Source organism: Dromaius novaehollandiae, chromosome 5 (genome assembly GCF_036370855.1).
Source record: "Dromaius novaehollandiae isolate bDroNov1 chromosome 5, bDroNov1.hap1, whole genome shotgun sequence".
Lineage (NCBI taxonomy): Eukaryota > Metazoa > Chordata > Aves > Casuariiformes > Dromaiidae > Dromaius > Dromaius novaehollandiae.
The window spans coordinates 72,454,353-72,480,046 of record NC_088102.1 but is presented as its reverse complement, the minus strand read 5'-3'; the positions used below and the strand labels follow the sequence as shown (position 1 = coordinate 72,480,046).

Below are 25,694 nucleotides of genomic sequence, written 5' to 3'. Positions count from 1 at the left end.
TCACAGCGATGTCCCGGGGCTGCTGACGCCAACGTCGCCGTAGCCCATGTCCCCAGGCGCTGAGGCTAGGGCGTTTGTCACAGCTCCCGGCAGCTCCAGGTGGCTCAGCGAGGGTGGGCTCCCCACTGGGGTCAGCAAGGCCAGTTTCTGTAGCGGCTGTTTCATCCCCTGGCTGCCAGGACCCGCCTGGGGATCCCCCCCCATGCCCACACGCTGCCCACCACTGCGGCACAGCGCGGGGAAGCTGCCTCTCCTGGTGGGATGGCACGGTGCTGGGAACAGCAGCACTGCCACGCAGGCTGTGGTGCCTCTTACCTCCCAGCCCCGCTGCCTCAGAGACACCTTCCTTGCTCGGCCCCTGAGCAGGGGCCACTCCAGGGCGCAGCGTGGCCGCGGCATCATTGTACCCATCTGGGAGGTCGTGCCTGGGCAGGGTTGTCTGCGACAGATGGTCAGTGAAACAAAGGCGGGGGCAGGGGCCGCGTTGTGCCAGCCCCCACTGGCTGTGGAACTGGGGGTGCCAATGTTAGGGCCTGCTGCATGGGGCTGCCAGCTCTCGAATGGAGCCAGCAGCCCAAGACTTGTCCCCAGCCACAAGTGCCAGGCCAGAAAATAACCGAGGGCCACATGGCCATGCTGCCAAGGCACCATGTGAGGCCCCTGCTGGCACCAGCTGCCTCAGAGGGCTGCAGCTCTGGGCACACGGCAGCACGGTCCTGCGCCCCGGCCCCGTACCTGCTGCTGTCCCGGGGCTGGTGGCCTCCACATTGTGGAAGGTGCAATATGGCAGCTTCATCACTGAGCCCTCCGACGGGGAGCCTGGAGGATGGGGCGTTAGGGGAGGCTGCCTGGACCCATGGCCTGGCCAGCACCCTGGGCAGGACAGCCTTGCCACACAGCGGTGACTGTGGAGGGCCAGGAGATGCCTCTGCGCTGCAGCTCCCCACGGCCTGCACGTGGCCGGGCTCCCAGCCCAGCTGCTGCAGCGGGTGCGTGGGGGCCTCAGTACAGGGACCTCCCTCCCCACGGAGAGGCACTGGGCTGAGCCGGGCTGGCCAGGGAGGGGCTGTTGGGAGTCATGGCCTGCCAGGCCATTGCAGCCCTCTGCCTCCCGCATCCCTCTGCCTCCCCACACCCCTGGGGGGTGCCACAAGCCAGCCCACAGCCTCCATGCCCCGTCCCTGCCCAGGGCACCCCTGTCCCCACTGCCCATCTCCCAGTGCCTCCCTCTGCAGCCTTTTCCCCGTGCTCCGTGCTCTTATGAGAGCAGACAACACTGGCATCGGTGCGAGTGTGTGGCCCTGGCCATGGGGCAGTCTGTGGGTGCAGGCAGACAGGAGAGATTCGTTGCCTGAACACTTGAAGCTCCTGTCCCAGGGTGCATGCACCTGAGACACTGGGCACCTCCTGGTACTCCGGTGTCAGGGTGTAGTCGAGCTCCTCATAGATGGCCTCAGAGATTGCATCCGTGGCTCTGCCAGGGCCTAGAAAGCAAGGGCAGCCGTAACCCCAGGCCGTGGGCACAGAATGTGGGATGGAGGGGGTCACCAGCTGTGCCCGCGATAACCCTGTGGCCCAGCTCCACTGCTCTGCCCCATCCTCTGAGTGGCTCTGGCACCCCTGCCTGGCCTCTGTCCTGCGCTGGGTCCTGCCTTCGCTCAGCGCTGGCCTCCGGGCCTCTACTGCCACACCCAACTCCAGCCTGTGCAGCTGGGCCGCCCCATGGCCAGGCAGTCCCCGGAGCCATCAGCAGCCCCCAGCCCTGACTGGCTCTGCCCTGACTCCTCGTCCTAGTAGCTTCAGCCCCAGAGACCACCGGCACAACCCACCTCTGTGCTGAGCCATGGCGCGCCATGCCTGCACAGTGAGGGTCCCCAGGGCCAGGCAGAGCAAGGTGCCCAGGACGATGCAGAGCATGGTGGGCACCGGCATGGATCCAGCCCCTGCCGCGTGGGTCCTGTGAGCACCTGCGACGACACCGACACGAGCTGCACGGCTGGAGGGAGTCTGGCCATATCCCATGCTGCATCACTGTGGACGCACAGCGGGATGCAGGGGAGTGGCTGGTGGGACAGAGAGGCTGCACCACCCCGAGCTGGAGGATCCCTGGGGCCACCGCGCTGCCCTGTGCAGGCAGAGCTACCTGTGCAGGCTGTGCCATCTGGACAGCTGGTTGCCGTGGCTGATGTGGGAGTTGCTCTGGTACCTCCAGGCTCCCCGTCGCACAAGATGTGGGTGTCCCCAGGGGAGTCACAGGGCTGCAGCTGCCAGGGTGCCGAGGGGCAGTGCCAGAGGGAGTCGGCCCCCAGCTTGCACTGCACCCAGGCCAGCCACGCGGGGCCTGAGCCCTGTGTGGTTGTGGGTGTAGGTGACAGCCGGCCCCCAGCCCCACAGCCCAGCTGCTGGCACACCACAGCGGCTGTGGCAGGGCTGGTGCCGTTGGCGCACACACTGCCCCACGTCCCGTTGTAGAAGACCTCCAGGCACCCGGTGCAGCTGCTGCCGCCTGCCAGCCGCAGGGCTGTGAGCTCTGCAAGGGGGTAGCATGGGGGCGTAGGCACAGCTCAGGCGGGGCTGGGCGACACCCCTGCTGTCCCGGCCACTCCGCCCACCTCCCCGGGTCACCATGAGAAGCATCCTAAGGAGTGGACACGGCAGGGCAGTGGGGCGAAGGTGCCGTCTCACTCCCCGGACTGCCCAGGGTGTGGGGAGGTGGGCAGGGAGGCCGGTCGGGAGGGCTGATGCCACAACCGGTCCCACAGCCCCGCTGGCCCTGGCCCTGGTGGAGCGCGGTGCTGACCTGAGCAGATGGCTGCCGCACCAGCACCCTCCTTACAGCCACGCTGCCCCGGGGCCAGGGCTGGGGCTGGTGCCGGGGCTGGGCATTCCCAGAGTGTCGCCTCGGCCCCGGAGCAGGCGCCAGCACCCAGCCACACCGGCCCTGAGCCCCGGCCGTAGCGGGCCGAGCCGGGCACTGCCAGGACCTCGCCGCAGCCCAACTGGTGGCAGACGACAGCGGCGTCCCACAGGTCCCAGGTGTCCTCGCAGACGCGGCTCCAGGTCCCCTGCACGTAGACCTCCACTCTCCCAGCACAGCGCCCAGGGCCACTCACCAGCCGCACGCGCTGGCTCCCTGCAGCCAGAGACAGCTTGGGTTGGGGCAGCCGCTCGGGCCCCCACAGTGTTCCGGGGCCCTTCCCGGCACACTCACCTGAGCACACAACTGCCGCTTCTTCGGCGTGGTCCGGCGGCACGGCGCTGGGCAGCGTGGAGTTGCACTGGGCCAGGCGAGCCTCCGTGCCCACACACCGGAGCCCGCTCAGCCCCAGGGGGCTCGAGCCTGGCCCCAGCACTGGGGCAGCATAGGCCTTCTGCACCGTGCTGCACCGGAGCTGCCGGCACACCACGCTTGCACTGCTGGCATCCCACTGCTGTGGCAGGACTCGGCCCCAGGCCCCACCCAGGGCCACCTCCAGGTGTCCGTCGCAGCGGCTCTCCCCATCCACCAGCCACAGGGGTTCAGTGCCACCTGTCCCCGCACAGAGGGCAGATGTCCTGAGGCTCTTTGGGGACCGTGGGGTGCCAAGGAGTCCCACAGGATGCTGGGGGACAGCACGGCCCCACTGCCCTCCTCCTGCCCATGTGCCTGCTGCCGTGTCTGGGCTCAGCCCTCCTCCTGCCCTGACATGGCCCTGCTTCCCCAGATGGGCCCTGTGCCCCACAGCTCCTGCTGGCAGTAGGGGGAGTGGGGTACCCTTCCTTTTTGGGGTGCTGGGTCCCCTCCCCACAGCAGGCCCTCCTGTCTGACGCCACCTGCCCCGCACGCACCTGAGCAATTGACTGCGGCAGCGTGGTCCGGTGAGCAGGCAGGGATCCCCAGCACCGTGGCAGGGCACTCTCCCAGGTGGGACTTGGTCCCACTGCAGTGAAATGTGTCCTGCCACAGCGGGCCGCTCCCTGTCCCAAAACACCCTCCACGGGGCACGGAGGTGGCAAAGCCGCAGCCGAGGTGGTGGCAGAGCACCTGGGCGTCGGGCATGTCCCAGCCGGCATCGCAGAGGGAGCCCCAGGTGCCGCGTGCCTCCAGCTCCACCTGCCCTGTGCACTCTGTGCTGCCGTTCACCAGCCTGAAGCCCGTGTAGGCTGGGAGGGAGAAAAGGGCGCTGGAGATGAAGGCCTCATGTCCCCTGCTCTGCAATGGTGGGGGCATGCAGGCATGGCAGCCCTCTGCCTCCCACACCCCGCTGCCTTCCCACACCCCTGGGGGCTGCCACAAGCCAGCCCGCAGCCTCCCTACCCTGTCCCTGCCCTGGGCACCCCTGTCCCTGCTGCCCGTCTCCCCGCACCTCCCACTGCAGCTTCTGCCCCGTACCCTGCTCTCTTACAGGAGCAGATGACGGCAGCATCGCTGGCGTGGGTGCAGCCCTGGCCATGGGGCAGCCTTCGGGTGCAGGCAGACAGGAGGGATTCATTGCCTGCACACTCAAAGCCCCCGTCCCAGATGGGCCCAGCTCCTGCCCCAAAGCGTGCTGCCCCAGTGATGGCCAGAGCTGCTCCGCAACCCAGCTCCTTGCAGATGACATGGGCGGTGTTGAGGTCCACGTGGGCCTTGCAGAGGGTGGCCCAGGCTCGGCCCTGCCTGACCTCCACGCGGCCCAAGCAGGTGCAGTCCCCGCCAACCAGCCGCACAAACCCTGCCGGAGGAGAGAGTCTGGGGTCTCTTGGGGGTCCCTGGAACACGCTGGGGGCTTGCAGGGGGGCTGCCCCCATAACCATGGTGCTGGCATAGCGGGGCCTGAGTGCGAGGCAGCCTAGAGGGACCCCATGGCTCTTACCTTGGCAGACCACACCAACATCCCAGTCATGGGGGCCAGGGTATGGCCCCCATCCCGGGACAGTGCATTCCCAGAGTGCAGACTCATCCCCGCGACAGTCCACAAGAGCCAGTTGAGTAGGTCCAGACCCTCTCCCAAAGTGGGTCGAGTCATGGGCGCTTTTGGCCGAGCCACAGCCCAGCTGCTGACACACCACCTCGGCATCCTCCATGTCCCATACGTCATCTGCCACCGTTCCCCACTGGCCCCGCAGCTTCACCTCCACTCTGCCGGCACAGGGACCACCTCCATTCACCAGCCTGAGCTCCACAGCATCTGTATTAGAGGTGCCCTCAGGGCGTGAGTGTGGTGCACTGCAGCCCCACTCCTGCACCCCATCTGTGCCCAGGCAGTCCCCATTGGGAAGTCCCTGGGCATAGCCATGCCATCTCCAAACTGCGCACAGCCAAGGGTCTGCTCCCTGGCAGAGTATCCTGATCCCTCACCTGAGCACGTCACCCCAACATCTGTGTCATGGCCACAGTAGTGCTGGCCCCAGCCGTAGTGGGGACAGTGGTGGAGTGCTGTCTCACTGCCACGACATAGAAAAGGTTGCAGCCAAATCTGGCCAGCACCTGCCCCGAACGGCATGTATGGGGAAGTCCTTGCCACGGTGCCACATCCCAGCTGCCTGCAGACCACGGAGGCCCCACGGACATCCCAGAGGAAGTCATAGCTGCACACGGTGCCCCACTGGCCCTCGTGCTTCACCTCCACCCGGCCGGCACAGCGGCTGCCTCCGTCAACCAGTCGCAGCTCCCCGGTGCCTGTGGGTGCCCATGTGGGACCACAAAGGAGGACATGGAGTCCCAGCATGGTGTCAGTGTTGTCTGGTGTAGCATGCCCTGCCAGGCTGGCCAGGGAGCTCTGTCCCACAGCTGTTCCCTGCCCTGATGGCCTCCACTCCCCACTGCGGGCCTGGCTTTTGGACCCTGGCATATGGCTGTGTGGGTGGAAAAGCCTTGGGTGCACTGCAGGACACCAGGTGTGAAGAAAGGTAGGGCCATATCCAGACCCTGAATGTCCAGCACCCGATGCAAGGTGAACACAGCAGAGGACATGTCCTGCCACATGTGCTCAGTGTTCAGCCCCACTGCAAAAACCCTGTCCCCAGCACAGTGCAGGCACCGTGGGCCCCTGGGGGCTGCCCAGGTGGTGTGCCTCCACTGGTGCCTCTGAGAAGCCCACCCAGAAGGTCACACACAGACCCATGGAGGCCACCCCAGCCCCACGGTGGCCTCCCCAACCCCAGGGCTGCCTCCCACTCTCGGCATGAGGGCAGGCAGCTCCAGCCCCGGGGAGCCCACAGGCACTCACCCCTGCAGAGCTGCACGCACAGCAGCAGCCCCAGTGCGCTGGCAAGGAGCTGGCTGATGGTGGCCATCCCAAACACCTCCTGCCCAATGCTGCAGTCCCCAGCTCCTGCTTGCCTCCCAGGCCACCAGAGGCTGCTGTGGTGGGGGGGGCAATATATAGGCAGAAGCGCAGGCCCCGCTGCCGGGGCAGCCAATCAACGGCATTAGGCACCTTTTGAGATGTTATCAGGAGGGTTATCTCCCATCTGACAGAGCCCCAGCCTCCAACAACCTTCTCCATCCCCGTGCATGCCCATATATGCGTCTCGGCTCCACTTCTGCCATCACGCGCTCCCCACCAGTGGGTGGGTGCCTGCCTGGCTGTCCCCGTGGGGAGCCTGATGATGATCTGAGCAGGACTCCCCACCTGGGTGCTGCAGTGGGTGCAGGGTGTGCGGGCCCTCCCTATGCCTGAGCCCGCATGGGTCTGGGTGTGTCACACTGTGCCAGGGAGTGTGGCAAGAGCCCTTCCTTGACAGGGACTGTCCTCTGCAGGGGGCAGCATCTGCTGCAGCCTCCTTGCTGCTGTGGGGCTGACCTCTGGCACCAGGTCCCTCCGCACTGCAGCCCTCCACATGGGCCAGGCACTGGGGCTGGCTCTGGGCTAGAAAGCTCCAGCGTGGCACCAAGTCAAGCCCAGCCCCAGGCTCCATGGCACATTGGCAGGAGGGCCTGGGCCCCTCACAGCAGCTTGCGGGCAGATGGAGGTGCTATCCAGTTGCCTGCAGGCCTGTGCCCCTCAGCCCCACAGTTCCCACACTGCCACACTCACCCCACACAGTTCTGAGGCAGGAAGGAGGTGGTTCCCCCACTGCACACCAGCCCCCAAGGGGAAGCAGCTGCAGCAGCCTGAGTGCTGCTGTGTGTCAGAGCACAGGCATCTGCTGGGCCTGCTGAACAGCCAGCATCTCACCACCTGCTTCTGTTTCTGCTCAGCCAGCTGCATTTCAGAGTATGATAACGCTAGGCTTCTGTGTATCAGTATCTCTTTGCAGTGCCAGTGCCACAGAGACCTGGAGCAAATCCAGAGCAACTGAGAGGCTCTTGGACAAATCTGAGGGATATGGGAGACCGGTGTTGGTTCCCTTGAGCCTGCTGGTCATTTGGGACATTTTGGGTAGGAGTGGGGACATCCCCCAGGTGAATATCGCTCTGCATGGGTGTTGTCACTGGTAGGGCTTTGCCTCCCCAGCATCTGCCTAAGTGCAGCACAGGCAGCAGGGAATGAAGGAGAGCCTCCGCCGAGCACAAGAGTGGTCTGTCGTGAGGCTCAGGAGATGAGCTGATGTCTCAGGAGGATGGCCTGGATAAGCTGGCCCGAACTCCAGTGAAAAAGGGCACATAGAGGAGGAGGAAGGGAGGAGGAGCTTTGCCAACAAGGTCTCCCAGGCTGCTGTGCTTAGGGAAAGGGCTCAGGCAGGAGAGGAGGGTCCAGCAGTGCATTAGAATCATAACTGCCTGCAGGAACTGTCTTGTCATGTGCGCTTTGTATTTTTGTTTGTAATCTAAACGAAGAGGAAGCACAGTCAGCTTGAAAGGGAGCTCGATTTCTTAGGAGCTCCTCATCAGTAGGGCTACTCTAACAGCACACCAATGCTGTGTGACACCTGTTTGACACCATGGTTAAGGAGAAGTGCGAAAGGTTGAGGAAGGGCTGGTGTGGAGCCAGCCTCAGGAAATATGGGAGGAATGAAGGGATGTTGTCCAAGCAGGCAAGGATGGGGCTCGGAATGTCAAGGCCCATTTGGCTCCTACGATGCTTAAGAGATGGGAGCATCTGTCACACGCGGAAAGGCTGAGAGAACTGGGCCTGTTCATGGTGGAGAAGGGAAGCCTGTGGGGGGATCTTTATCAGTGGGCATAAATATCTGAAGGGAGGGTGTCAAGAGCTTTTCAGTGGTGCCTAGCGATAGGACGAGAGGCAACGGGCACAACCTGAAACCCAGGAAGTTCCGTCTGCCCAGAGGGAAAAACTTTCCTGTGAGTGTGACAGAGCCCGGGAACAGGTTTCCTGGGGAGATTGTGGGGTCTCCGTCCTAGGAGACATTGCAGAGGCGTCTGGATAGGGTTCTGGGCGATGGGCTTTAGATGACCCTCATGGGCAGGGGCATTGACCACAATGATCTCCAGAGGTCCCTTCCAACCTCTGCCGTTGCGTGCTTCTGTGCTTCCGTGAACACAAGGCAGAGTGGAGGGCAGCTTCAGTCGTGCCATGCTGTCAGCCCTGTGCAGATGCACTTCATCCTCAGTCCAAGGCAAAAGGATCTGGAAAGCTCTGGCCACTTCAAGGCCTTCCTGACACAAAGAGCTTCTTTACCCTGTGCGGCATTGGCCTGAGGTTGCACTGCCACTGCCGAGCTGCCAGGCCCTGCTCCCTGCTAGTGCAGGTGCTGGTGCAGAACTGGGAGGGCAGAGGGAGACAGTGCCTGGGATGGTTCAGTCCAGCCTGCACCTGCATTCCCCCCCTGTATGGCCTGTTTCTCCCCACCGACTGCAGTGGGAACATGGGAGGATGCCACTTCCAGTCTGTGCCCTTTTCAGGTCCAGTGAATCAGGCACGGCCCCAGCCCTGTCCCGTTGTTTCCCTCCCACACAATGCCTGGAAGGGTGGCTGCTTCAGCATCTGCAGTAGGTAGCTAGGTGGATTTGGTTGTCAAGGGGACCTGTGCTCGTGGCTGGCTGTACCAGCAAAGCAGTTCAGCCCAGCAATGCCTTGCAGGTCTCTCAGGCCTCCTCTAAGCTGTGGCAGCAGCACCCACCCAAGGGCAGGGGAGTTCCCAGCACCTCGCTCCACCTCGGAATGCACCCTCCATCCAACATCCCGGAACCCCCTTCCAAGGCAGGGATGAGGGTGGCCAGCACCTGCCCACAGTTGCGTCACAGCTGGTGGGAATCCTCCTCTGCCCAGGCAAGCTCAGCTGCCACGTGGGGACATTTTTTGCAGCTGCAGTGCAACAGACAGCTCCAGTGCCCCAGCGTGGGGATTTTCCCACTGTGTACAGACACCAGGGAGGAGGTGCAGATCAGCAGCTGAGTCAGGGCTCTCGCAGGACACATCCTACCTTGGCTGCAAAGCTCAGTGCATAGCTACTTGCTTCCCTAGTTGAAAGAGTAGCAGGTCACAGCAACAGAAGCCGTCGGGAAGTGGACTAGCGGCAGGGGCTTGTCAGACCTCAGCATTCCGGTATGGGCTGCGTACAAATGCCGGCAGGCCTTGCAGAGAGACAAGAGTGGCATACAAAGCTCATGCAGCATATGCACTGACCACATAGAGAGGAAAGAGCAGCATAGAAAACTAATGCAGCGTAACCATTGAGCATGTAGACCTTCTGTGTTTAACTGGCGGAACATTCAAGGGAGGTACCAAAGCTGTGAGCTGATTATAGAGATGAAAGTGCAGCAGTTGGGAAGCCAGAGAGGGATATTTAGCATTGAGAGGCATGCCTTCAGCTTTCTTCCCAACCCTCCTTTGTACCCCTTGTGGGTGATGCCTCCAATCACGGACATAAAGTGTGTGCCTTGCTGTCTCGGATGGGGCCAACGCTTGGTGGCATGCAGGAAGACAGGCCGTGGCCTCCCTTTGAGGCACGCCTACCCATAATGCCACCGTCCTCCCCCACCGGTATGACAGCAGCAAAATTCCCTTCTTCCCTTGAGCGCAGCCAACTCCTGCTACGTTTCTTCCTTTACTCCCAATGTGTTCAGTCTTTCAATCGAACAAGAAAAAGAGAAGAACTGCCGCCTGAGACCACACGGCATGGTCCACCTCGATGGCGATACACTGTCCCGGCCCCACAGCATCCGACCTCAGGGGGCCTGCACGGCCACAGCCCTGCTGCCATGCCCACTCCCTGCCCATGGCTTTCACTGCCCTGGTGCTTCTGGGGAAAAGAGGCAGAAGGTATCCAAAGTCTCACAGCTCATGGGGTTTGCCACACTGGCCTCCAAGCAGCCCTGGTGCACCCAGGGCTGTGCAGGCGAGAGAGGGACACTGTGGTTGTCCTGTCTCAGTGTCTGCTCAGGTGAACCATATCTGTGTTTCAGTGCTTTCCAGCGCTGAATCAGGGAACAGGAGCCAGGGTTAAGCATGTGGCAGGAGTCCCACAGGGCCAGCCCAAACCATTCTGACCCAAGCCAGGCTCTGTGCCGGCTCTTGTTGGGCAGAAGGTCACAGGGGCCTTGAGCTCTCGTTTCAGGTTTCTCTTTAGCTCGGGGGTGCACAAGTCCAGAGAGTTCAACTCCGTACTTGCATCCCACTAGGACGCTGCAGGGCCTGCTTGCTGTCTGAGCAAAAGGCATTGGCCATGCAGGGCCCAGGTGGCTCGTGAGTCCATGTGGGCTGTGCCTGGAAAAAACCACCCAGACTGTGAAGGCCAGGGGAGTGAGTGCAAGTGCAGGCTCCAGGCACTTCCGGTCCAGCCAAGATGGAAGAGTCCAAGTAGGGGCAATGACAGAGCTTGGAAATCAAGTGTGCTGCACTCCCTGCTGTAGTGGGGCTGATTTCTTTCCAGTTGAGGTAGAAAACATAGTCAAACTGTGTATAAAGGACTGCTCCTGCCCACTCCATGGTGATCTTCCTCCTTGTCATTGTCTTTCCCATCCCTGCAGCTCCCAGCAGCACAGTGGTGTGTGGCGCTTGTCCTTCTTCATGAGGTTGAAACAGCCGTGCCATAGTAACAGCAGCGTTGGCTTGCTTGTTGCCTGTGGCTGCATGTGTGTGGCTTACACTTGTGGTTTCCTGAACTACTCTTAGAGTACTACAATGCCAGGGGACATCTGTTTGACACCATGCTTAAGGAGAACTGCCAAAAGCTGAGGCAGGGCTTGTGTGGAGCCAGCCTCAGGAAACATGGGAGGAATAGAGGGATGTTGTCCGAGTAGGAAGGATGTGGCTCAAAAGGTCCAGGCCGAGACCCCGGCCCCTTTGGAGTTTAATGTGTTGAGGGATGTGAAGCAAGCAGGGCTTCTTTAAATCCATCAATAACCAAAGGAGGAGAAGGGAAGTTGTGGGCTCACTGCTGACCGGGGAAAGGGCCCTGGTGACAAAGCATGTTGGAAAGGCAGAGATCCTAAATGCTGCTTTGCTGCAGTCTTTCCTGCAAAGACGGGCCCTCCGCATATCCCAGGCCCTGGAGAGCAGGGAGAAAGCCTCAAGAGAGGCTGACTTTTCCAGATCCAGAGTAGCAAGTGTGGATTCCCAAAGGGGGAAATCATGCTTAACCAACGTGAGAGCCTTCTAGGATGGGACGCCTGGCTGGGTAGATGAGGGGAGAGCAGGGCAAGTTGTCTCCCTTGACTTGAGCAAGGCTTTGGACACTGTCTCCCATCACATCCTCACAGGCAAGCTGAGGAAGTGTGGGTTAGATGGGCAGACAGTGAGGTGGCTTGAAAACTGGCTGTCTGGCAGAGCTCAGAGGATTGTGATGAGCAGCACAAAGTCTCGTTGGAGGCCTGTAGCTGGCGGTGTCTGCCAGGGGTCCATGCTGGGTGCAGTACTGTTCATCTTCTTCCTCAGTGACGTGGATGAGGGGACAGAGTGCACCTGCAGCAAGTGTGCTGATGATCCAAGGGTGATCCTGAGAGGAGTGGCAGATACCCCAGAGGGCTGTGCTGCCCTTCCGAGGTAGCTTGACAGTCTGGGGAGATGGGCAGAGGGGAACCTCATGAAGCTGAATCAGGTGAAGTGCAGAGGCCTGCCCCTGGGGAGGAATACCCGCTGCAGCAGTAGAGGGTGGTGGCTGACCTGCTGGAAAGCAGCCATGCAGAGAAGGACCTGGGAGGCCTGGTGGACAACAAGCTGACCGTGAGCCAGCACCGTGCCCTTGTGGCCAAGAAGGCCAAGGGTATGCTGGGCTGCATTAGGCAGAGTGTTGTCAGCAGGTGGAGGGAGGTGATCCTTTGCCTCTACTGAGCCCTGGGGAGGCCACGTCTGGAGTGCTGTGTGCAGTTCTGGACTCCCCAAGACAAGAGAGACACGGAGCTCCTGGAGCGAGTGCAGCAAAGGGCTCCTATGATGCTGAAGGAATGGGAATATGTATCATACAAGGAAAAGCTGAGAGAGCTGGGCCTGTTCATGGTGGAGGAGGGAAGCCTGAGGGCGGGGGTTCTGTACTGATGGGTATAACTATGTGAAGGGAATTTGTGAAGAGGATGGGGCCAGCCTCTTTTCACTGGTGCCCAGTGATGCCTCCAATCAAGGAGACAAAGCATCTGCCCTGCTCTCCCAGATGGGGTCTTTTACTAGGTGGCAGGCAGGAAGGCAGACCATAGCCTCCCTCCAAGACATCTCCACTTGTCACACTGTTGTCCTGCCCTTGTGTTTGGGCTGCAGGCCTGCCTTACAGCAAGGGAAACCTCCAGCGAGGAGAGGAAGCCTGCCAGCTGCTCCACCACTGCTGCATCAGGCGGCGCTGCCCATGCTTGGCTCTTTCTATAGAGCAACGCTTGCTCCACTGCAGTCCCTGCCATGGGCAGTGTGCACCACCAGCGATGGCAAATGTCGACCTGGTGCAGCGCTGCTCTGGGGCGGGTGAGGGCCACAATAGTCAGGGTGCCGTGCATGGTAACATCCCAGTGTAGGACAGTGCGGGCGAAAGACCTGCAGCAGCAACAGCGATTAACTGGAGCCGTGTGAGGCCGGCAGGAGAGTTACTGGCTATGTGCAACAGAGCTCACTCTGAGCAGGACATGCTCCTTGTCCACCCCAGCCACCCCTGAGGATACAGCAGTGTGCCCAAAGGCCTCACCTTGGGGCCGAGGCTCCAAACATTTTTTAATTTTTTTTAATAGAAGAGAGAGAAATGCACAGTGGAAGCACAAACTCATGCAGCACCTGGAGGGCTGCGCAGGAGGGATGATGGAGGCACATCTCCATGGTGCCCATAGTCCCTGGCCAGCCCGAGTGGGCCGTTAGTGAGACAGACGATGCCTGCTGTGGTTGGCCTGTGGCTCATGGGGGCAGATCCCCATGGCACCGTGTGTGTCCTCAGGGACTGCCACAGCGCGGCCCCGCCATGCTCACAGTGATGTCCTGGGGCCACTGACACCAACATCGTCGTAGCCCATGTCTCGGGGCGCTGAAGCTGGTGCATCTGTCGTGGCTCCTGGCAGCTCCGGGTGGCTCAGCGAGGGCCGGCTCCCCGCTGCGGACAGCATGGCCGGTGCCTCTAGGGGGCATTTCATCCCCCGGCTGCCAGGTCCAGGCCAGTGGTCCCCGCCATGCCCAGGCACCACCCACCGCCGCAATAGAGCACGGGGAGCCACCTCTCCCGGCGGGATGGCACAGCGCTGGGAATGGCAGTGCTGCTGTATGGGCTGTGGTGCCTCTTACCTTCCAGCACCGTGACCTCGGAGACATCTCCGTCGCTCGACCCTGGAGAAGCGGCCTCTCCCGGGTGCAGCACGGCCGCGGCATCATCATACCCATCCGGGGGGCCATGCCTGGGCAGGGCAGGGGTGTCTGCAACAGACAGGGCAGTGAAATGAAGGCCAGGGCAGGGGTCGCGTTGTGCCAGCCCCCACTGACCACAGAGCTGCGGGTGCCGACATGGGGGCCAGGCCTGCTGCATGGGGCTGCCAGCTCTCGGATGGAGCCAGCAGCCCAGAGGCTCATTCGTAGCCATGAGTGTCGGCCCAGAAAATAACCAAGGGCCACGTGGCCATGCTGCACAGGCACCATGTGAGGCCCCTGCTGGCACTGGCTGTGGCATGACGGCTGCACCTCTGGGCGCGTTGCAGCACGGCCCTGCACTCCGGCCCCGTACCTGCTGCTGTCGCGGGGCTGCTGACCTCCACACTGTCACTGGTGTAATACGGCAGCTTTGCTGCTGAGCCTTCTGATGGAGAGCCTGGAGGATGGGGCGTTAGGAGAGGCTGCCCAGTCCCACGGCCTGGCCAGCACCCTGGGCAGGACAGCCTCACCGCACAGCGGGGACTGTGAGGGGCCAGGATACGGCCCTGCACTCCAGCTCCCCGTGGCCAGCACATGGCCAGGCTCACAGCACAGCTGCTGCAGCGGGTGCGTGGGGGCCTCAGCGCAGAGACCTCCTTCCCCAGGGAGAGATGCCGGGCTGGGCTGGCCCGAGCACGGGAGTCAGGGTGTACGCACCTGAGCCACTGGGCACCTCCTGGTACTCCGGCGTCAGGGTGTAGTCGAGCTCCTCATAGACGGCCTCAGAGATTGTGTCCCCAGCTCTGCCAGGGCCTGGAAAGCAAGGGCAGCCATAACCCCAGGCCATGGGCACAGCACATGGGATGGTGGGGGTCCCCAGCTGTGCCCCCGATATCCCTGTGGCCCAGCTCCACTGCTGTGCCCCATCTGCCGAGTGGCTCTGGTGCCCCTGCCTGGCCCTTGTGCTGCGCCGCGTCCTGCCCTCTTTCAGCACTGGCCTCCTGGCCTCCACCGCCATGCCTGTCCCCAGCCTGTGCAGCCGGGCCGCCCCATGGCCAGGCAGTCCCGGGAGCCATCAGTGGCCCCCAGCCCTGACTGGCTCTGCCCTGGTGCCTCGTCCTGGTAGATTCAGCCCCGGAGAACCCCGGCATGACCCACCTCTGTGCTGAGCCATGGTGCGCCATGCCTGCATGGCGAGAGCCCCCAGGGCCAGGCAGAGCAGGGTCCCCAGGATGATGCAGAGGATGGTGGGCACTGGCATGGCCCCAGCACCCCCCGCGGGGCTCCTGTGGGCACCTGTGAGGACACCAAAACACGGCAGAGCTGGAGGGAGGCTGGGGACCCTGTCCCATCCTGCATCACTGTGGATGCATGGGAGGATGCAGGGGAGTGGCTGGCAGGACAGGGAGGCCAAGGAGGGCACCCCTGGGCCAAAGGGCCAACCCCTGCATGAAGCCAAGGGGTGACAGTGCCCGGGCAGCTGGGATCTCCTTGACAGAGCTGCTCCCCCTCCACTGGGCTGCGCCAGCCCGAGCTGGAGGGTCCCTGGGGCCACTGCGCTGGCAAAGCTACCTGTGCAAGCTGTGCCGTCTGGGCATCCAGTTGCCCTGGCTGGCGTGGGAGTCACTCTGGTGCCGCCAGGGTCCCTGTCACATGTGATGTGGGTGTCCCCAGGGAAGTCACAGGGCTGCAGGTGCCAGGGTGCCGAGGGGCAGTGCCAGAGGGAGTCGGTCCCCAGCTCGCACTGCACCCAGGCCAGCCACGCGGGGCCTGAGCCCTGTGTGGTTGCTGGGGCAGATGCCAGTCGGCCCGTGGCCCCGCAGCCCAGCTGCTGGCACACCACGGCGGCTGTGGCGGGGCTGGTGCCATTGGCGCACACGCTGCCCCACGTCCCATTGTAGAAGACCTCCAGGCGCCCGGTGCAGCTGCTGCCACCCGCCAGCCGCAGGACTGTGAGCTCTGCAAGGGGATAGCATGAGCAGGGCGGGGCACAGCTGAGCCAGGGCTGGGCAGACACCCCCACTCTTACGACCACGCCGCCCACCTCCCCGAGGCACTAAGAGAAGGACCCCAAGCAGCGGACACGCTGGGGCAGTGGGGCAAAGGCGCCATCTCGCTCCCCGGGACTGCCCAGGGTGTGGGGAGCTGGTCAGGGAGGCCGGTGGGGAGGGCTGGCACCACGGCCAGTCCCACAGCCCTGCTACCTCTGGCCCCGGTGGAGGATGCCACTGACCTGAGCAAACGGCTGCTGCGCCAGCACCCTGCTTGCAACCACGCTGCCCTGGAGCCGGGGCCGGGGCCGGGCAGTCCCAGAGTGTCGCCTCGGTCCCGGAGCACCCGCCAGCGCCCAGCCACACTGGCCCCGAGCCCCGGCCGTAGCGGGCTGAGCCGGGCACTGCCAGGGCCTTGCCGCAGCCCAGCTGGCGGCAGACGACGGTGGCATCCCAGAGGTCCCAGGCATCCTCACAGACATGGATCCAGGCCCCCTGCACGTAGACCTCCACTCTCCCAGCACAGCGCCCAGGGCCGCTCGCCAGCCGCACCCGCCGGCTCCCTGCAGCCAGAGACAGCCCGGGATGGGGCAGCCACTCAGGCCCCTGCGGCACCCTGGGGCCCTTCCTGGCACACTCACCTGAGCACACAACCACCGCCTCCTCGGTGTGGCCCGATGGCACGGCGCTGGGCAGCGTGGCATTGCACTGGGCCAGGTGGGTCTCCGTGCCTGCACACCAGAGCCCGCTCAGCCCCAGGGGACTCGAGCCTGGCTGCAGCACTGGGGCGGTGTAGGCCTTCTGCACCGTGCCGCACCGGAGCTGCCGGCACACCACGCTGGCACCGCTGTCGTCCCACTGCTGTGGCAGGACTCGGCCCCAGGCCCCACCCAGGGCCACCTCCAGGCGCCCGTCACAGCGGCTCTCCCCGTCCACCAGCCGCAGGGGTTCAGTGCCACCTGGCCCCACACAGAGGGGAGATGTCCTGTGGGGACCGTGGGGTGCCAAGGAGCCCCACGGCTTGCCGGGGGACAGCACAGCCCCACTGCCCTCCTCCTGCCCATGTGCCTGCTACCCTGTGCCTGGGCTCAGCCCTCCTCCTGCCCTGACATGGCCCTGCTTCCCCAGATGGGCCCTGTGCCCCACAGCTCCTGCTGGCAGTGAGAAGGAGGGGCACCCCTCCATTTGGGGTGCTGGGTCCCCTCCCCACAGCAGGCCCTCCTGTCTGACGCCACCTGCCCCACACGCACCTGAGCAATTGACTGCGGCAGCGTGGCCCAGCGAGCAGGCGGGGGTCCCCAGCGCCGTGGCAGGGCACTCTCCCAGGTGGGACTCGGTCCCGCTGCAGTGAAATGTGTCCTGCCACAGTGGGCCGCTCCCTGTCCCAAAATACCCTCTGCGAGGCACAGAGGCTGCAAAGCCGCAGCCGAGGTGGTGGCAGAGCACCTGGGCGTCGGGCATGTCCCAGCCGGCGTCGCAGAGGGAGCCCCAGGTGCCGTGCGCCTCCAGCTCCACCCGCCCTGTGCACTCTGTGCTGCCGTTCACCAGCCTGAAGCCTGTGTAGGCTGGGAGGGAGAAAAGACGCTGGAGATGAAGGCTCATGTCCCCTGCTCTGCAATGGTGGGGGCATGCAGGCATGGCAGCCCTCTGCCTCCCACACCCCGCTGCCTTTTCGTGCCCCTAGGGACTGCCACAAGCCAGCCCGCAGCCTCCCTGCCCCGTCCCTGCCCAGGGCACCCCTGTCCCTGCTGTCTGTCTCCCCCGCCTCCCGCTGCAGCCTCTGTCCCATGCCTTGCTCTCTTACGGGAGCAGATGATGGCAGCGTCACTGGTGTGGGTGCAGCCCTGGCCATGGGGCAGCCTGCGGGTGCAAGCAGACAGGAGGGATTCGTTGCCTGCACACTCAAAGCCCCCGTCCCAGATGGGCCCAGCTCCTGCCCCAAAGCGTGCCGCCCCAGTGATGGCCAGAGCTGCTCCACAGCCCAGCTCCTTGCAGATGACATGGGCGGTGTTGAGGTCCACGTGGGCTTCACAGAGGGTGGCCCAGGCTCGGCCCTGCCTGACCTCCACACGGCCCAAGCAGGCACTGTCTCCGCCAACCAGCCGCACAAACCCTGCCGGAGGAGAGAGTCTGGGATCTCTTGGGGGTCCCTGGGACACGCTGGGGGGTTGTGGAGGGGCTGCCACCAGAGCCATGGTGCTGGCACAGACGGCCCCAATTGTGAGAAAGCCTGGGCCGTGACCACCACAGCTCTTACCTTGGCAGACCACGCCAACATCCCAGTCATGGGGGCCAGTGTATGGCCCCCACCCCTGGACAGTGCATTCCCAGAGGGCAGATTCATCCCCGTGACAGTCAACTCGAACCAGATGAATTGGTCCAGATGCTTTCCCAAAGTAGGTCCAGCCATGTGTGCTTTTGGCCGAGCCACAGCCCAGCTGCTGACACACCACCTCGGCATCTTCCATGTCCCATCCATCATCTGCCACCGTTCCCCACTGGCCCCGCAGCTTCACCTCCACTCTGCCTGCACAGGGACCACCTCCATTCACCAGCCTCAGCTCCACGGCATCTGCATTAGAGGTGCCCTCAGGGCATGAGTGTGGTGCACTGCAGCCCACTCCTGCACCCCATCTGTGCCCAGGGAGTCCCCATTGGGAAGTCCCTGGTAATGGCCATGCCAGCTCCCAACCGTGAGCAGCCAAGGGGCTGCACCACAGTATGGTCACCCAAACCCTCACCTGAGCACGTCACCCCAACATCTGTGTCATGGCCACAGTAGTGCTGGCCCCAGCCGAAGTGGGGGCAGTTGTGGAGCGCTGTCTCAGTGCCACGGCATAAGAAGGGCTGCAGCCAAATCCGGCCAGTCCCAGCCCCAAATGGGGTGTACGGGGAGGCCCTGGCCACGGTGCCGCATCCCAGCTGCCTGCAGACCACGGAGGCCCCACGGACATCCCAGTCAAAGTCATAGCTGCACACGGTGCCCCACTGGCCCTCGTGCTTCATCTCCACCCGACCGGCGCAGCGGCTGCCTCCGTTAACCAGTCGCAGCTCCCCGGTGCCTGTGGGTGCCCATGTGGGACCACAAAGGAGGACATGGAGTCCCAGCATGGTGCCACGGGCACCTGGCACAGCCTGCCCTACCAGGCTGGCTGGGGGACTCTGTCCCACAGCTGTTCCCTGCCCTGATGGCCTCCACTCCCCACTGCGGGCCTGGCTTTTGGGTCCCGATGTATGGCTGTTGGGGGGGAAAGCCTCGGCGCACTGCAGGACATTCTCCTGAATGTCCGGCACCCGATGCAAGGTGAACACAGCAGAGGACATGTCCTGCCACATGTGCTCAGTGTTTGGCCCCACTGGCATAAGCCCTGTCCCCAGCGCAGCGCAGGCACTGCGAGTCCCCGAGGGCTGCCTGGGTGGAGTGTCTCCACTGGTGTCCCTAGGAAGCCCTCCCAGCAGGTCACGCACAGACCCATGGTGGCCACCCCAGCCCCACGGTGGCCTCCCCAACCCCAGGGCTGCCTCCCACTCTCGGCATAAGGGCAGGCAGCTCCAGCCCCGGGGAGCCCACAGGCACTCACCCCTGCAGAGCACAGCAGCAGTCCCAGTGCGCTGGCAAGGAGCTGGCTGGTGGTGGCCATCCCAAACACCTCCTGCCCCACAGTGCAGCCCCCAGCACCCGCTCTCCTCCTGGGCCACCAGAGGCTGCTGTGGTGGGGGGGGCAATATATAGGCAGAAGCGCAGGCCCCGCTGCCAGGGGAGCCAATCAACGGCATTAGGCACCTTTTGAGACGTTATCAGGAGGGTTATCTCCCATCTGACGGAGCCCCAGCCTCCAATAACCTTCTCCATCCCCGTGCATGCCCATATATGCGTCTCGGCTCCACTTCTGGCATCATGCGCTCCCCACCAGTGGGTGGGTGCCTGCCTGGCTGTCCCCGTGGGGAGCCTGATGATGATCTGAGCAGGACTCCCTGCCTGGGTGCTGCAGTGGGTGCAGGGTGTGCGGGCCCTTCCTATGCCTGATCCCGCATGGGTCTGGGTGTGTCACACTGTGCCAGGGAGCGTGACAAGAGCCCTTCCTTGACAGGGACTGTCCTGTGCAGGGGGCAGCATCTGCTGCAGGCTCCTTGCTGCTGTGGGGCTGACCTCTGGCACCAGGTCCCTCCGCACTGCAGCCCTCCACATGGGGCAGGCACTGGGGCTGGCTCTGGGCTAGAAAGCTCCAGCGTGGCACCAAGTCAAGCCCAGCCCCAGGCTCCATGGCACATTGGCAGGAGGGCCTGGGCCCCTCACAGTGGCCTGTGGGCAGATGGAGGCGCTGCCCAGTTGCCTGCAGGTGTGTGCCCTTCAGCCTGTGAGCCCCCACACAGCCACGCTCGCCCCATACAGCGCTGAGGTAGGAAGGAGGTGATTCCCCCACTGCACACCAGCCCCCAAGGGGAAGCAGCAGCAGCAGCCTGAGTGCTGCTCTGTGTCAGAGCACACGCATCTGCTGGGCCTGCTGAACAGCCAGCATCTCACCACCTGCTTCTGTTTCTGCTCAGCCAGCTGCATTTCAGAGTATGATAACGCTAGGCTTCTGTGTATCAGTATTTCTTTGCAGTGCCAGTGCCACAGAGACCTGGAGCAAATCCAGAGCATCCGAGGTGCTCTGGGGACAAATCTGAGGGATATGGGAGACCGGTGTTGGTTCCCTTGAGCCTGCTGGTCAAGGAGACGTTCTGGGTAGGAGTGGAGACTTCCCTCAGGTTAACATTGCTCTGCATGGGTGGTGTCCCTGGCAGGGCTTTGCCTTTGTGGTCATCACATTTAACCTCCCCAGCATCTGCCCGAGGGCAGAGCAGCAAGCAGGGAATGAAGGAGAGCCTACAGCGAGCACAAGGGTGGTCTGTCGTGAGGCTCAGGAGATGAGCTGATGTCTTAGGAGGGTGGCCTGGATAAGCTGACCCGAACTCCAGTGAAAAAGGGCACATAGAGAAGGAGGAAGGGAGGAGGAGCTTTGCCAATGAGGTCTCCCTGGTTGCTGTGCTTAGGGAAAGGGCTCAGGCAGGAGAGGAGGGTCCAGCAGTGCATGAGAATCAAGACTGCCTGCAAGAACTCTCTTATCATGTGTGCTCTGTATTTCTGTTTGTACTCTGAAGCAAGAGGAAGCACAGTCAGCTTGAAATGGAGCTCGATTTCTTAGGAGCTCCTCATCAATAGGACTACTCTAACAGCACTCCAATGCTGTGTGACACCTGTTTGACACCATGGTTAAGGAGAACTGCCAAAAGCTGAGGAAGGGCTGGTGTGGAGCCAGCCTCAGGAAATGTGGGAGGAATGGAGGGATGTTGTCCAAGCAGGCAAGGATGGGGCTCGGAATGTCAAGGCCCATTTGGCTCCTACGATGCTTAAGGGATGGAAGCACGTCACACGCGGAAAGGCTGAGAGAACTGGGCCTGTTCATGGTGGAGAAGGGAAGCCTGTGGGGAGATCTTTATCAGTGGGCATAAATATCTGAAGGGAGGGTGTCAAGAGCTTTTCAGTGGTGCCCAGTGACAGGATGAGAGGCAACGGGCACAACCTGAAACCCAGGAAGTTCCGTCTGCCCAGCAGGAAAAACTTCTTTCCTGTGAGGGTGACGGAGCCCGGGAACAGGTTGCCCGGGGAGGTTGTGGAGTCTCCATCTTTGGAGGCATTGCAGAGGCGTCTGGATAGGGTCCTGGGCGATGGGCTTTAGATGACCCTCATGGACAGGGGCATTGGCCTCGATGATCTCCAGAGGTCCCTTCCAACCTCTGCCGTTGTGTGCTTCTGTGCTTCCGTGAACACAAGGCAGAGTGGAGAGCAGAGTCAGTCATGCCACGCTGTCGGCCCTGTGCAGATGCATTTAATCCTCAGCCCAAGGCAAAAGGATCTGGAAAGCTCTGGCCACTTCAAGGCCTTCCTGACACAAAGAGCTTCTTTACCCTGTGCGGCATTGGCCTGAGGTGGCACTGCCACTGCCAAGCTGCCAGGCCCTACTCCCCGCTAGTGCAGGTGCTGGTGCAGAACTGGGAGGGCAGAGGGAGACAGTGCCTGGGATGGTTCAGTCCAGCCTGCACCTGCGTTCCCCGCCCCGTATGACTTGTTTCTCCCCCTGCAGTCAGTGGGGACATAGGAGGATGCACTTCTGGTCTCTGTCCTTTTCAGGTCCAGTGAATCAGGCATGGCCCCAGCCCTGCCCCCTTGTTTCCCTCCCACACAACGCCTGGAAGGGTGGCTGCTTCAGCATCTGCAGTAGGTAGCTATGTGGATTGGGGGGTCAAGGGGACCTGTGCTCGTGGCTGGCTGTACCAGCAAAGCAGTTCAGCCCAGCAATGCCTTGCAGGTCTCTTGGGCCTCCTCTAAGTTGTGGCAGCAGCCCTCACCCAAGGGCAGGGCAGTTCCCAGCACCTCGCTCCACCTCGGAATGCACCCTCCATCCGACATCCGGGAGCCCTCTGCCAGGGCAGGAACGAAGGTGGCCAGCACCTGCTCACTGTCACTTCACAGCTGGTGGGAATCCTTCCCTGCCCAGACAGCCCCGCTGCCACGTGGGGACATTTTTCCCAGCTGCAGCACAACAGGCATCTAGTGTGCCTGAGCATGGAGATTCAAAGCACCCCCATCCATAACGACACCGTCCTCCCCCACCGGTATGACAGCAGCAAAATTCCCTTCTTCCCTTGAGTGCAGCCAACTGCTGCTGCGTTTCTTCCTTTAATCCCAATGTGTTCAATCTTTCAATCAAGCTGGAAAAGGAGAGGAACTGCTAAAATGACCCTAGGTATTCACTGCCGCCTGAGACCACACGGCATGGTCCACCTCGATGGTGACACACTGACCCAGGCCCCACAGCATCTGACCTCAGGGGGCCTGCACGGCCACAGCCTTGCTGCCATGCCCACTCCCTGCCCATGGCTTTCACTGCCCTGGTGCTTCTGGGGAAAAGAGGCAGAAGGTATCCAAAGCCTCACAGCTCACGGGGTTTGCCACACTGGCCTCCAAGCAGCCATGGTGCACCCAGGGCAGTGCAGGTGACAGGGGGAGACTTTGGTTGTCCTGTCTCAGTGTCTGCTCAGGTGAACCATATCTGTGTTTCAGTGCTTTCCAGCGCTGAATCAGGGAACGGGAGCCAGGGCTAGCACGTGGCAGGAGTCCCACAGGGCCCACACAAACCACTCTGACCCAAGCCAGGCTCTGTGCCGGCTCTTGTTTGGGCAGAAGGTCACAGGGGCCTTGAGCTCTCGTTTCAGGTTTCTCTTTAGCTCGGGGGTGCACAAGTCTAGAGAGTTCAACTCCGTACTTGCATCCCACTAGGACACCACAGGGCCTGCTTGCTGTCTGAGCAAGAGGCATTGGCCATGCAGGGCCCAGGTGGCTCGTGAGTCCATGTGGACTGTGCCTGTCAAAAAATACCACCCAGACCATGAAGGCCAGGGAAGCAAGTGCAAGTGCTGGCTCCATGCAGAGGCACTCCTGGTCCAGCCCAGATGGAAGAGTCCAAGTAGGGGCAATGACAGAGCTTGGAAATCAAGTGTGCTGCACCCCCTGCTGTAGTGGGGCTGATTTCTTTCCAGTTGAGGTAGAAAACATAGTCAAACTGTGTATAAAGGACTGCTCCTGCCCACTCCATGGTGATCTTCCTCCTTGTCATTGTCTTTCCCATCCCTGCAGCTCCCAGCAGCACAGTGGTGTGTGGCGCTTGTCCTTCTTCATGAGGTTGAAACAGCCGTGCCATAGTAACAGCAGCGTTGGCTTGCTTGTTGCCTGTGGCTGCATGTGTGTGGCTTACACTTGTGGTTTCCTGAACTACTCTTAGAGCACTCCAATGCCAGGGGACATCTGTTTGACACCATGCTTAAGGAGAACTGCCAAAAGCTGAGGCAGGGCTTGTGTGGAGCCAGCCTCAGGAAACATGGAGGAATAGAGGGATGTTGTCCGAGTAGGAAGGATGGGGCTCAAAAGGTCCAGGCCGAGACCCCGGCCCCTTTGGAGTTTAATGTGTTGAGGGATGTGAAGCAAGCAGGGCTTCTTTAAATCCATCAATAACCAAAGGAGGAGAAGGGAAGTTGTGGGCTCACTGCTGACTGGGGAAAGGGCCCTGGTGACAAAGCATGTAGGAAAGGCAGAGATCCTAAATGCTGCTTTGCTGCAGTCTTTCCTGCAAAGACCGCCCTCCGCATATCCCAGGCCCTGGAGAGCAGGGAGAAAGCCTCAAGAGAGGCTGACTCTTCCAGATCCAGAGTAGCAAGTGTGGATTCCCAAAGGGGGAAATCATGCTTAACCAACGTGAGAGCCTTCTAGGATGGGACGCCTGGCTGGGTAGATGAGGGGAGAGCAGGGCAAGTTGTCTCCCTTGACTTGAGCAAGGCTTTGGACACTGTCTCCCATCACATCCTCACAGGCAAGCTGAGGAAGTGTGGGTTAGATGGGCAGACAGTGAGGTGGCTTAAAACTGGCTGTCTGGCAGAGCTCAGAGGATTGTGATGAGCAGCACAAAGTCTCGTTGGAGGCCTGTAGCTAGCAGTGTCTGCCAGGGGTCCCTGCTGGGTCCAGTACTGTTCATCTTCTTCCTCAGTGATGTGGATGAAGGGACAGAGTACACCCACAGCAAGTGTGCTGATGATCAAAAACCAGGAGGAGTGGCTGATAGCCCAGAGGGATGCACTGCCCTTCCGAGGGAGCTCGACAGTCTGGGGAGATGGGCAGAGGGGAACCTCATGAAGCTGAATCAAGGGAAGTGCAGAGGCCTGCCCCTGGGGAGGAATACCCGCTGCAGCAGTAGAGGGTGGTGGCTGGAAAGCAGCCGTGCAGAGAAGGACCTGGGAGGCCTGGTGGACAACAAGCTGACCGTGAGCGAGTACCGTGCCCTTGTGGCCAAGGAGGCCAAGGGTATGCTGGGCTGCATTAGGCAGAGTGTTGTCAGCAGGTGGAGGGAGGTGATCCTGTGCCTCTACTGAGCCCTGGGGAGGCCTCGTCTGGAGTGCTGTGTGCAGTTCTGGACTCCACAAGACGAGAGAGACATGGAGCTCCTGGAGCGAGTGCAGCAAAGGGCTCCTAAGATGCTGAACGGACAGGAGCACGTGTCATGTGAGGAAAGGCTGAGAGAGCTAGGCCTGTTCATGGTGGAGAAGAGAAGCCTGAGGGGGGGATCTTTATTGATGAGTATGAATATGTGAAGGGAGTGCGTGAAGAGGATGGGGCCAGACTCTTTTCAGTGGTGCCCAGTGATGCCCCCAATCAAGGAGACAAAGTGTGTGCCCTGCCCTTGCACACTATTGTCCTGCCCTTGTGTTTGGGTTGCAGGCCTGGCTTACACCAAGGGAAACTTCCAGCGAGGAGAGGAAACCTGCCAGCTGGTGTGTATAAAGGTCTTTATACGCAGCCTTTATACACAGCCCCATGCAGTGGCGAGGCAGGATGGAGGTTGTTCCCCCACTGTACACCAGCCCCCACGTGGAAGCAGCTGTGGCAGCTTGAGTGCTGCTGTGTGTCAGAGCACACGCACCTGCTGGGCCTTCTGAACAGCCAGCATCTCACCACCTGCTTCTGTTTCTCAGCCAGCTGCATTTCAGAGTACGATAATGCTAGGCTTCTGTGTATCAGTATCTGTTTGCAGTGCCACTGCCACAGAGACCTGGAGCAAATCCAGAGCATCCAATGTGCTCTGGGGACAAATCTGAGGGATATGGGAGACCGGTGTTGGTTCCCTTGAGCCTGCTGGTCAAGGGGGCAGTCTGGCCAGGAGTGGAGACCTCCTCCACGTCAACATTGCTCTGCATGGGTGGTGTCTCTGGCAGGGCCTTGCCTTTGTGGTCATCACATTTAACCTCCCCAGCATCAGCCTGAGTGCAGGGCAGCCAGCAGGGAATGAAGGAGAGCCGCCAGCGAGCACAAGAGTGGTGTGTCCCGAGGCTCAGGAGATGGGCTGATGCCTCAAGAGAGTGGCCTAGGTAAGTGCGTCCAAGCTCCAATGAAAAAGGGCCCAGAGAGGAGGAGGAAGCAAGGAGGAGCTTTGCCAACGAGGTCTCCCAGGCTGCTATGCTTAGGGAAAGGGCTCAGGCAGGAGAGGAGGGT

General features: G+C 61.9%; 2 protein-coding genes across 2 annotated transcripts; both read right to left on the bottom strand.

Annotated features, from left to right (window-relative positions):
- LOC135328610 (antigen WC1.1-like) lies at nucleotides 1-6,258 on the bottom strand. The gene is made up of 12 exons (XM_064513490.1): nucleotides 6,192-6,258; nucleotides 5,321-5,641; nucleotides 4,836-5,150; nucleotides 4,386-4,694; nucleotides 3,829-4,143; nucleotides 3,212-3,529; nucleotides 2,801-3,133; nucleotides 2,207-2,530; nucleotides 1,830-1,967; nucleotides 1,389-1,484; nucleotides 736-819; nucleotides 1-125 (listed from the first exon to the last, which is right to left on the bottom strand). The coding sequence occupies exons 1-12, from the start codon at nucleotides 6,256-6,258 to the stop codon at nucleotides 1-3; spliced, it is 2,745 nt and encodes a 914-aa protein (XP_064369560.1).
- A 3,680-nt stretch (nucleotides 6,259-9,938) lies between these two features.
- On the bottom strand, nucleotides 9,939-18,934 carry LOC135328608 (scavenger receptor cysteine-rich domain-containing protein SCART1-like). Its single transcript, XM_064513489.1, has 15 exons — nucleotides 18,352-18,934; nucleotides 17,868-18,182; nucleotides 17,415-17,723; nucleotides 16,861-17,175; nucleotides 16,252-16,569; nucleotides 15,853-16,173; nucleotides 15,180-15,578; nucleotides 14,778-14,873; nucleotides 14,337-14,432; nucleotides 13,993-14,076; nucleotides 13,560-13,688; nucleotides 13,251-13,371; nucleotides 12,572-12,827; nucleotides 11,726-11,865; nucleotides 9,939-10,110 (listed from the first exon to the last, which is right to left on the bottom strand). The coding sequence occupies exons 1-15, from the start codon at nucleotides 18,932-18,934 to the stop codon at nucleotides 9,939-9,941; spliced, it is 3,654 nt and encodes a 1,217-aa protein (XP_064369559.1).
- Between the last annotated feature and the right edge of the window lie 6,760 nt (nucleotides 18,935-25,694).